Source organism: Pyrus communis, chromosome 10 (assembly GCF_963583255.1).
Source record: "Pyrus communis chromosome 10, drPyrComm1.1, whole genome shotgun sequence".
Classification (NCBI taxonomy): domain Eukaryota; kingdom Viridiplantae; phylum Streptophyta; class Magnoliopsida; order Rosales; family Rosaceae; genus Pyrus; species Pyrus communis.
This window is the reverse complement of record NC_084812.1, coordinates 14,215,675-14,226,836: the sequence shown is the minus strand read 5'-3', so window position 1 is coordinate 14,226,836 and position 11,162 is coordinate 14,215,675. Positions and strand designations below refer to the sequence as shown.

Genomic DNA, 11,162 nt, shown 5'->3' with positions numbered 1-11,162 from the left:
GCGGCCAGTGGTGGCATGAACAATGGAGCTACGATAAGCCGAGACGGAGAGACGTTTTTCATCAGATTAATGCTTGTTTCTTCCTTTCGCGCGGCATTGAATCTTTCGCTTGTTCTTTCGGTGGTCAAACGTTAGGTTTGGTATGCACATATCTCATTCTTTGCGAAGAAGGTATCTTCATTATGAATTCTGTAATTGGGACGGTTCAACTTTTTAATCTTCATTTGAAGATTATTAGACAAAAAAAAAATATAATTTTAATTGGAGATCGTTTAGTCATGTAAATTTATCAGATCAATTCATGAATGTTAATTGATACTCACACCGTCGATTTGTTATGTACATTTGGATGACTAAACGATCTATGATTAAAATGATATTTTATAAGAATGATCTTTAAATGAAGATTAAAAATTGAACAGTTTCGATTATAAAATTATACGTTATTCGCAAATAATGAGATATGTGCATTGTCTCACGGAAGAATACAAGTGTTATCATTTTTTTTTTATTTGAGCAATATTCTTCACTGAATTAATCTAAACTGGTGGGATTGGATTATTCACAGCGCGCACACATACATGCATACATATATGTTATGCTTAAAAAATTAAAATTGGGAACCAAACAAAAGTCCAGATATTTGATGATCAAGAGAGGCTTTCAAAATTCAAGTGAGGGGTCATGAGAAAATGGACAAGGCAACATAAATACACAGGAAGGAGGTCACTCAGAAAATGTTCTGCGGGTGGTTGCTAAAATAGTAACAAACAATATTTCTTTAAAATCCTCTACATCCTTATAATCACGATTCACGAGTCGTGACCAACACCTCAAACACAAAAGTAAATGCTTTTTACCACATGAGCAATAATCCTCTTACAAAATAGTTTCGGTTATTTATTAATTAGTTCAACTAATGCAATCTGTAATTTACACAAACCAGAACAGTCACAAAACCTTTAGATATATGTTTACTATTTACTGGGAACAGTGAAAATTGAGAAGTATATTAAAGCATACTCAGCCAGCAACTGATGTGATCAATGTTTACAAGATACAAGACTTCCTTAGCATATATTAGAGAAATATATCGCCTCTTGTCTGATGAGATTCTGACCGAAATTTACAAAATTCAGCTGCGCTCACATCCATGGTTAGAGCATGACGAAAGCAAGAAACGCAAGCTATTTGCAAATGCCGGAGGGATCTGCGTTCTTGATTATCCAAGGGTGTTCCATGATCTTTTGAAGAGACAGCCTCTTTGAGGAGTCCTTGACGAGAAGCTGCAAAAAGGTCGACTTATTTCAGGAAGGAAGGCAATGGACGGATACTGATACCGAAAACTACTGCTAGAGGTTTATATTTACCCCCACCTATCACTAAGAACATAACCATCGAAAAACTTACCCTGGTAATGAGATGTTTGGCCTCCGCGGAAACTTGAGGTTCAGCTGGGAAGCTTAGGTCAACCTTCATTATCCTGCATCCAATATCAACTTGTTATCCAATTATGTTTCGGTTCATGTCAGGAAACCACATTGATTGAGGAAGACAGAAAACTTATTGATACCTTTTGAATGTATCCTTTTGACTTTCGGCCTCAAAGGGAGGAATACCAAAGAGGAACTCATAGCAAAGAACGCCTAAAGTCCAGTTATCAACAGCATAATCATGAGCTTTGTTCTCCACCATTTCTGGTGCTAAATAATCTAGAGTTCCACACATGGTATGCCTCTTGCTTCTTGACTGCACAGACCATCCAAAGTCTGCAATTTTCAATCGACCCTACAAGAATAATTTCATAATCAATTCATCAAAATACGTCCTCAGCTTGTTCAAAGATAACGACCCCAGAAAAGAACTCACATAGCTGTGCAATTTGGAATCACTAACAGGCACAGTTTTGTTCAAAAACCGAAAGGGACAAACAATGACAGCAATAAGAAGCCCCTGTATGTTCATATACTGGAAAACCAACCTTGGTTTCAGATTCTCCTAAAATTGCATAAGGAAAATCACATCTACTAAAGCTAACCCCGAAACCAAAATTACTGACCTGCTTTAATGGCATTAGAAGTATTAGTCTTAAAAGATGTAAAGGCTCTATAAAATTGAAAGAAAATCATACAAATACAGAATAATTGAAGATGTTGTTACTGTCACTAATTGGAAACCAAAAACGAAATTTCTGTTAGGAATGTCGGTACTACAAGATAGAGAATGCACAAAGTAAAGTAGAAAATGGACACCAAGAATTTATGTGGTTCGGCAATTTATGCCTACGTCCACGAAACAAGGATCAATACAACAAGAGTAGTCTTACCAAGCCAAAGACAAGGCTTGATGGATACACGAAAGTATAACACACACTTTCTATCACTCTAAACTTCACTCACACAATGTGTAGTGGAACACTCTCACTCTAACTCTTGGAGTGGAACTCTAGCTTTGGACTTGATCCTTTTCTACTCTCTTCTTTCTTGATTGGTTATTTCTACTAGTTTCTAGTTCCTTCTACAAACTAGAACTAGTTTCTAGTTTCTAGTATATTCTACAAATCTCTAGCTTAGAAAATTCTAGACTAGCCATCCTACTTTGCATGCTAGAATTTTCTAGAATATACACGCACCACCAGACTTAAACTTTGCTAGAAGTAACTAGTACATGCATGCTCTTTCATGGGAACCTATTGGAAGTTGCTTTCTTCCTTAATTCAAGGGTGTCAACTCAAGGGTGCTTTCCGTAATACAAGGAAGTTGCTTTCTTCCTTAATTCAAGGGTGTCAACTAAAGGGTGTTTTCCGTAATACAAGGGTGCTTTCTTCCTTAATTCAAGGGTGTCAACTCCCTTAATCAACTCCCTTAATTCAAGGGGCTGTTAGTTTTTATTTTTTCCTAAGCCACCTGTTGTGGCGTAAAGCAAGAGGAGCAAGAGGTGTGAAATCTCTTATATATTGTTGTACAATTGTAAAACCAAGAGGGGTGAAATAAAATTCAATCCTTGAAAATCAATATAGTATCAGAGCAGGAAAATTAACCTGCGTCTGCTACACTGCTATACGAGCGTGTTCAACCCTCAAAATGTCTGAAGAAAATCCGCTGATATCCGAAGTTGAAAGCTCACAGGTGCCTCCCTCCTTGAACGTGCATGAGGTGGACGTCAACCCAAATCAAAGATTAAGCTCAGTCGTGTTGAATGAGTTTAATTACTTGCCTTGGTCGAGAGCTGTGTCTTTGGCGCTAGGTGGAAGGTCCAAGCTGGGGTTCATAAATGGAAGCATCAAAATACCTGATGCTTCCTCACCAAACTATGAATCATGGCTTAGCAAGGATCAACTGGTTATGTCATGGCTTTTGAATTTCATGGATCGTAAATTAGCTGAAATATTCAGCTATTCAGAATCCTCGTACCTGCTATGGGAAGCGGTCAAGGAAATGTATGGCAGCCAAAACAATGCTGCATGGGTCTTCCAATTAAAGAAGGACATCTCCGATCTGCAGCAAGATGGAAAACCGTTTGTGCAACTCCTAGGAAGCATGAAAAGCATGTGGAATGAGTTGGAAATCTATCGCCCTCATACAACCGACGCAGCACTTCTACGAAAGAGAGCAGAAGAAGACAAGATATTTCAACTCTTGTCCAGTCTTGATTCAACGTATGAAGACCTTCGATGTCACATACTCATGAACATTGAGCTTCCTTCTTTCACCAGTGTGTGTGCGACGATTCAACGGGAAGAAGTAAGAAGGAAAGTCATGAACATAGGTACAACTACCAATGTACCTGAGGCTAGGGCATATATAACCAACGAAAAAAGGTACAAAGGAAAACATCCGAACTTGAAGTGTCAACACTGCAATAATATAGGTCACGTCAAAGACACATGCTGGATTTTACACCCAGAGTTAAAGCCTGAGTTCATGAAGGACAACAAGGGTGTGCAAAGGATGAACCGTGCTCCACATCGAGCGAATCATGCGTCTACCTCCACCTCCAATGGGCCAGATCCACTCAAGAACTTCACAGCGAATCCAGCTGAACTCATGAACGAGTTTATGTCATATCTTCAAAGCAAGAAAGGAGTTGCTGGAAGTGATCGTGCTGATAGCATAGAAGAAGGGAACTCGACGGCATTGCTCGGCAAGTTTGCAGGGTTCTTGGCAGACACGAAATCCGTACCCCAAGAGGACATGCAAGGTATCATGAAAGCCTTTAAAACTGCTCTTAAAATAAATATGTTGCATGATTTTTGGGTTGTAGATTCGGGTGCCACAGATCATATGACCAACCATGTGTCTAAGTCTCAAAAATTTGAAAAATTTGCAAACCCTTCTCAAGTTTCAATTGCAAATGGTGAGAATGTAAAGGTCTTAGGGAAGGAAAAAATAAAATTAATGTCAGACAAAATTGAATCAATGGCTTTATATGTTCCTTCCTTCCCATTTCAACTTCTATCTGTGGGAAAGATCACAAATACCTTGAATTGCTTAGCCATTTTTTCTCCTCACAATGTTATTTTTCAGGATTGTGCCACCAAGAAAACGATTGGTGAAGGGTTTTATTTAGATGGTCTCTATTACATATCAAAGAGCAATCCGAGAGGGTTTCAAGCCAAGCTCAACCACATTCAAGATAATCAATTGTGGCATCAACGTTTAGCTCATCCTTCTTCACCCATTTTGTCAACTCTATTTCCAAACTTAGGAAAGGATGATATTTCATGTGAAACATGCCACTTGTCAAAATCCACTCGACTACCTTTTAACTCTTCCTTGTCTAGAACTAGTAAGTGTTTTGAACTAGTTCATTCAGATGTATGGGGACCAACTAGTGAATCATTTGATGGCTATAAGTATTTTGTGATTTTTGTGGATGACTTTTCTCGAGTCACATGGTTATATCTCTTAAAGTCTAAGAATGAAGTTATGGAAGTTTTTAAGGATTTTCATAACCTTGTTAAAAACCATTTCTCCTCTCAAATACAAACCTTAAGGTCTGACAATGGCACCGAATATATGTCCCATATCATGAAACAATATTTGAGCACTCATGGCATCATGCATCAAACAAGTTGTGTTGGAACACCTCAACAAAATGGTGTATCCGAACGCAAAAACCGTGATCTACTTGAAAAAACAAGAGCACTAATGCTACAAACGAATGTACCAAAGAGATTTTGGTCTCAAGGTGTTATGGCAGCTGCATATATCATCAATAGATTACCCAGCCGAGTCTTGGAATTCAAGTCTCCACTCGAGGTCATGAAAGGAAGGAAAATTGACCTCTCACATCTTAGAGTGTTTGGCTGCATCTGTTTTGTGCATATTCAATCTCTTCACCGAGATAAATTAGATCCTAGAGCTGCTAAATGTATTTTTCTTGGTTATTCCTCTACACAAAAGGGATATAAGTGTTATAATCCCCAATTAAGGAGATTGATTGTATCTAAAGATGTGCGATTTCATGAAACTAACCCTTTTTTCAGCAAGTCAAATGAAATCACAGCCCAAGGGGATGGCATCTTGGATGTGTTCCCACTACCAAGAATTGAACTGGATGAACCACATCAACACGAGCTCAGTTATGTCAACGTTGATGATTCTCCAAATGAAGATAGCAATGAAGGGTCTCACTCTGAGGATACACTGCATGACAATTGTGACAATGAAGATGATGCGAACGAGTGTAACAACGCTTCCAGCTCCTCGACGCAATCCAATGCGAGTTAGAAAAACTCCCACAAGACTTCAGGATTTTGTTATGTACAAACCCACACATCCAATCTCCAATTGTGTGTCATACAAAAGACTGACACCGAATCATGCTGCATTCCTAAGCACTATATCCAGTTACCAGGAGCCTCAGAATTTCCACGAGGCCAACAACCAAGAGGTGTGGAAAGAGGCAATGCAAGAAGAACTTAAAGCTCTAGATCAACACAATACCTGGAGCATCACCAAACTTCCAACAGGCAAGAAAGCAGTAGGTTGCAAATGGATTTATAAACTCAAATTCAAGTCAGATGGTTCAATTGAGAGACATAAAGCAAGACTGGTGGCTCGGGGATTCACTCAAACATTTGAGGTGGATTACAAAGAAACGTTTACACCTGTGGCCAAAATGAACACAGTAAGAGTGTTATTGTCTGTAGCTGTAAACAAAGGATGGTCCATGTACCAAATGGACGTGAAGAACGCATTCTTGCACGGTGATCTCAAAGAAGAAGTCTATATGAAATTGCCACCAGGGCATCCACAAAGCAATGAACCGAATGTGGTGTGCAGATTGCACAAAGCCATTTATGGCCTAAAGCAGTCCCCACGAGCTTGGTATGCCAAACTAAGCTCAGTTCTCACTAGTGTTGGTTTCAAAAGCAGCAACGCCGATTCCTCACTATTTGTTCGCACAGGAGCTGTGGGCACATTAGTTGTGCTTATTTATGTTGATGATCTGATAATTACGGGTGATAATACTGACGAGATCTCCACTCTCAAACAGTCTCTCAGACAAAGATTTGCAATTAAAGACCTTGGGATATTGAAGTACTTTCTTGGTATAGAAGTGGCAACCTCACACAAGGGACTGTTTCTTAACCAAAGAAAGTATGTCTTGGATTTGCTCAATGATGCTAACATGAGTGATGCTAAACCAGCCACCACTCCTCTTGACAGTAAGCAAAAACCTAGCTTGAAGGGCACGCCACTCACGGATATCACCCATTATCAGCGATTGGTTGGAAAATTGATCTACCTCACAATCACTAGACCCGACATCACCTATTCTGTAAGTCTTGTGAGCCAATTCATGCACTCCCCGACTCTTGAACATTTGACTCTGGTTAAACGGATCTTACGCTACTTAAAAGGTTCAGTGGGTCGTGGTATCATCATGCGGAAGAATGACAACACTCAAGTCGTAGGGTATTGTGATGCTGATTGGGCAGGCAACGCAATCGATCGTAAGTCCACCTCCGGCTATTGTACATTTGTCGGTGGAAACTTGGTCACCTGGAAAAGTAAAAAGCAAACTGTTATCGCCAGATCCAGTGCCGAAGCTGAGTACCGTGCAATGGCTTCCACTGCGTGTGAGTTGATCTGGCTCAAGGGTCTTCTGTGTGATTTAGGATTTCCTGCAACTCTTCCTATGTCCTTATTCTGTGACAATCAGGCAGCCATGCATATAGCATCTAATCCCGTGTTTCACGAGAGAACGAAACACATTGAGGTTGACTGTCATTTCGTTCGGGCACAGGTGCAGTCGCAGGTAATTCAGACACGGTATACACGAAGCTTCGACCAGTTGGCCGACATTTTCACCAAGCCCTTGGCTTCTCATCGGTTTCAATGGCTTCTGTTCAAGCTTGGATCCATAAACCTTCTGGATCCAGCTTGAGGGGGAGTATTGGAAGTTGCTTTCTTCCTTAATTCAAGGGTGTCAACTCAAGGGTGCTTTCCGTAATACAAGGAAGTTGCTTTCTTCCTTAATTCAAGGGTGTCAACTAAAGGGTGCTTTCCGTAATACAAGGGTGCTTTCTTCCTTAATTCAAGGGTGTCAACTCCCTTAATCAACTCCCTTAATTCAAGGGGCTGTTAGTTTTTATTTTTTCCTAAGCCACCTGTTGTGGCGTAAAGCAAGAGGAGCAAGAGGTGTGAAATCTCTTATATATTGTTGTACAATTGTAAAACCAAGAGGGGTGAAATAAAATTCAATCCTTGAAAATCAATAGAACCGACTTAACACATGCTAGAATTACCTAGCATGCTCCAGTCACCTCGCTTGCTTTCTAGAATAATCAAGAACATTCATCATGGGCTGGACCATATACCAACAATTTCAACACAGAAATAGTGAAATTGTAGTCATTGTTACAATGTGGAACTAGAATATGTACAACATTAATTGACTGATGAGCGTTGTGGGATAAATTTTGGGCAGAAATAAAAGATTAAGAGCCACATTTCTCATCTCTATTTCCAACTTCTAAGATGACCCAGATACTGAAAACCGGAGCAAAACAAGAATGGCAGATTTATGGTAGGGAGAAGAAGTAGAAAAACATTCATACCTCATGATCCAATAGCAAATTTTCAGGCTTGATGTCCCTATGAATCACATGCTTTTCGTGACAATACGCCAACGCTTCAGTCAAGCTCAAAATATACTAAACAATCACACGAAACCCCATTAATTTCCAAACCACACACACCAGAGAGAGAATTTAAGAGAGAGAGAGAGAGACGGGGATACATACAGTGGCGGCCTGTTTCTCCGAAAGGTAGGCAGTTTTCCTGAGAAGTCCGTAGAGCTCTCCGCCGTGAGCGTACTCGAGGATCAAGAAGATGCGGTCGTCATCGTGGAACCAGCCGTAAAGGCGGAGGATGTTGGGGTGGCGGAGGCTGGTCTGGATCTCCATCTCCCTCCTCAGCTGGTGCTGAATCTTGTACTTCTCGATCTGCTCCTTGAATATTACCTTCAATGCCACTACGTACTTGCTCTGCCCAACAAAAAAATACCCAAATTTCCCCAGAAATCAAATTAATCGATGGATTCGGATTCGAGGTTTTTGGATTTCGATTGAGGAGAAATTCAGATACCTTGGCTTCTCGGGCGACGTAGACTCGGCCGAATTTCCCCTTTCCGAGGGGTTTTCCGATCTCGAAGTCTCGCAAGGACCAATCTTTCTTCGAGGATTCTTGCGGTTTCTGGGCTTTTGATTCCATTTTCCTGTGGGTTTTTCCGGAATGAAATTCTGGGATTTTTCTTTCTAGAGGGAGAGCTTCTGGGAATTGAAAAGCCAGAGAGAGATACCGGACCAGTATATGGATTTTTTGAATTTTCCTTTTACCGCCACTACTGAGGCGCACCGTTTTGGTCGATTCTTTGGTCTGCTCAGGTGGGTCCTTGCTAAAGCAGCATAGTATCAAAAAGTTCCATGGATATTGCTAAACTTAACAAAATAATGTGTGTACTTTCACGAAAAAATACAAAAAAATACAAAAAAAAAAAAAAACAAAATAATGTGTGTGTGTGTTAGAGCAACTCCAGCGTTGGAGCCCTCCCTCCAAGCTATGCACTATTCAATCCACCTAATGAACAGTAACTGCCCTTAATGAATAGTAATAACCATGACAATAGCATTTGCATCTCCACCGTTACACTTCAATGGTCTGGCAATAGGCAATAAAATATTAGTATTTTATTTATTTATAACATAATACAAAATAATTTTAATTGTAATATCGGATAAGATTTTTAATCGTTCTCGTTGCGTTACGTGTCATTATCCGAAGTATTATTAAATAATACAAAATAATTTTATTTGTAATTTCGGATAAGATTTTTAATCATTATCGGGTGTAGAGTGTAGAGGGGTGCTGTTCATGTGCACTTTTGGACCAACTGGCACAACTCTAAATTTAGGACAATCTTTGACAATATTCCAACATTCCCATCGGTTTAATAATTTATTTTTGCTTTTGGTTTTGGCAGCGTACCAAGCTTGTGCTTGAAGTTCCTACACAATGCGGGAGAAGAAATAATTATAATGAAAATAAGTAACAAATAAATAATACAAACAACATAATTATAATGTAAGTAGGTAACAAATAAATAATACAAACAATAAATAATAAATTATGTAGGTAACAAATAAATAATACAAACAATAAATCATAAATTATGTAGGTAACAAATAATTATAATGTAAATTTGGGTATCAAATAAATAATATATTGTTACCTGATTCGAATAATTTTCCCCACTTTGAATATTACTACTAGCTTGTGCCAAGGCGTCTCTCCACGTACTAAACGATTGGCTAAGTAATTTCCAACAACTCGACATCGATTCTTTGGTTCTTTGGCCACCAATTTTCTCAAGATAATTGGTATGAATAAGACTCCACATTTCTCGCAACTGCATCTCATTACCCGTAAGCGAACTATGAGTAACTTCAACCCAGCTAGTACACAACGCAACATCTTCAATAAGCGACCAATTCGTACCTGCACCAGTGGTCATTTTGTTGAAAAAAAATGGATTCAAACTTTGAGACAAAGAAAGGAATGTGATTGAAAGTAGTTGAGAAAATATAAAATTGTTGTGTAAGGTAGATGATAATGAGAAGGTATTTATACAAAAGTAAAAACAATTTTTTTTTAAAAAATTTCAGATTTTTTTTTAATTTTTTACATTTTTTTTTAATTTTTATTCAATTAATTAATCTTTGCCGTTGGATATAAAAAAATTTGAATTCCAACACTCCAGATTGTGCCACGTGTCACAACGGTAACTTTTCTTAATTTTAAAACTATTTTTTCTTTTATTTTTTTTTATTTATAAAGCATATTAATATCCACCGTTGATCTCAGATCGAACGGTGGATATTAAATAAGACTTTTTTATTTTTTTTGACCGTTGAGATCGAACGGTCCAAATTAAATAACCGTTGAAATCGAACGGACCGTGGGAAGCCACATGGCTTCCCAACGGTAACTAAAAAAGTTTTTTTTTTTTTTTCCTGATTTTGTGTCAGCGACGCGTTGACACACCCCGTCCCGAAGGAGGGCATGCTGGCCGTCACGTGAGAGTGACGTAACCATTTGCACAGTTCGGAAGCTTTAAAATATACAACTTCTAAAATGAACCACCCGAAGGTGAGTCCTCATTTGGTCCATTCTGTCAGAACACCGCTGGATTCCTCGTAGCCACCAAGCTCTGATCTTAAACCTGGAGGGGCGCAAAACAAAGTTGAGTGGGTCAGCAAAACGAACTTATTTAGAACCTTCTTTTCTCTTTGAATATACTAACCCCTCGCCGTAAAACAAGTATAGTTTCCCAGAAAAATAAACATATATACGTATGTATAGATATGCCAATCATGCTCCAAAATATGCCATTTATGCTCGAGAATATGCCACATCAGAATCTCATAATAAATGTAAGTGCTCAAGCATAACTCATAACAATAACATATAATCTGGCAGCCGGGAGTCACCTAACGTGACCTGTACGGCTGCATATAGAGCTCAAATCTCAAACTCAATAACTGAATCTGCACACGAGTCGGAACCACCTAACGTGGTCTGTACGACAGGACTGGGTGTAATAAATACGCTCTAGTGTTACGATCACGTGAAGACTGTGCGAATAATCGCGGG

General features: G+C 39.1%; 1 protein-coding gene across 1 annotated transcript; it reads right to left on the bottom strand.

The window, feature by feature from the left end:
* Positions 1–961: 961 nt before the first annotated feature.
* On the bottom strand, positions 962–8,769 carry LOC137749027 (serine/threonine-protein kinase Aurora-3). The gene is made up of 6 exons (XM_068489210.1): positions 8,598–8,769; positions 8,255–8,497; positions 8,069–8,164; positions 1,574–1,788; positions 1,411–1,483; positions 962–1,286 (listed from the first exon to the last, which is right to left on the bottom strand). Exons 1-6 carry the CDS (start codon positions 8,721–8,723, stop codon positions 1,188–1,190), a joined length of 852 nt encoding a protein of 283 aa, XP_068345311.1. The 5' UTR covers positions 8,724–8,769; the 3' UTR covers positions 962–1,187.
* Between the last annotated feature and the right edge of the window lie 2,393 nt (positions 8,770–11,162).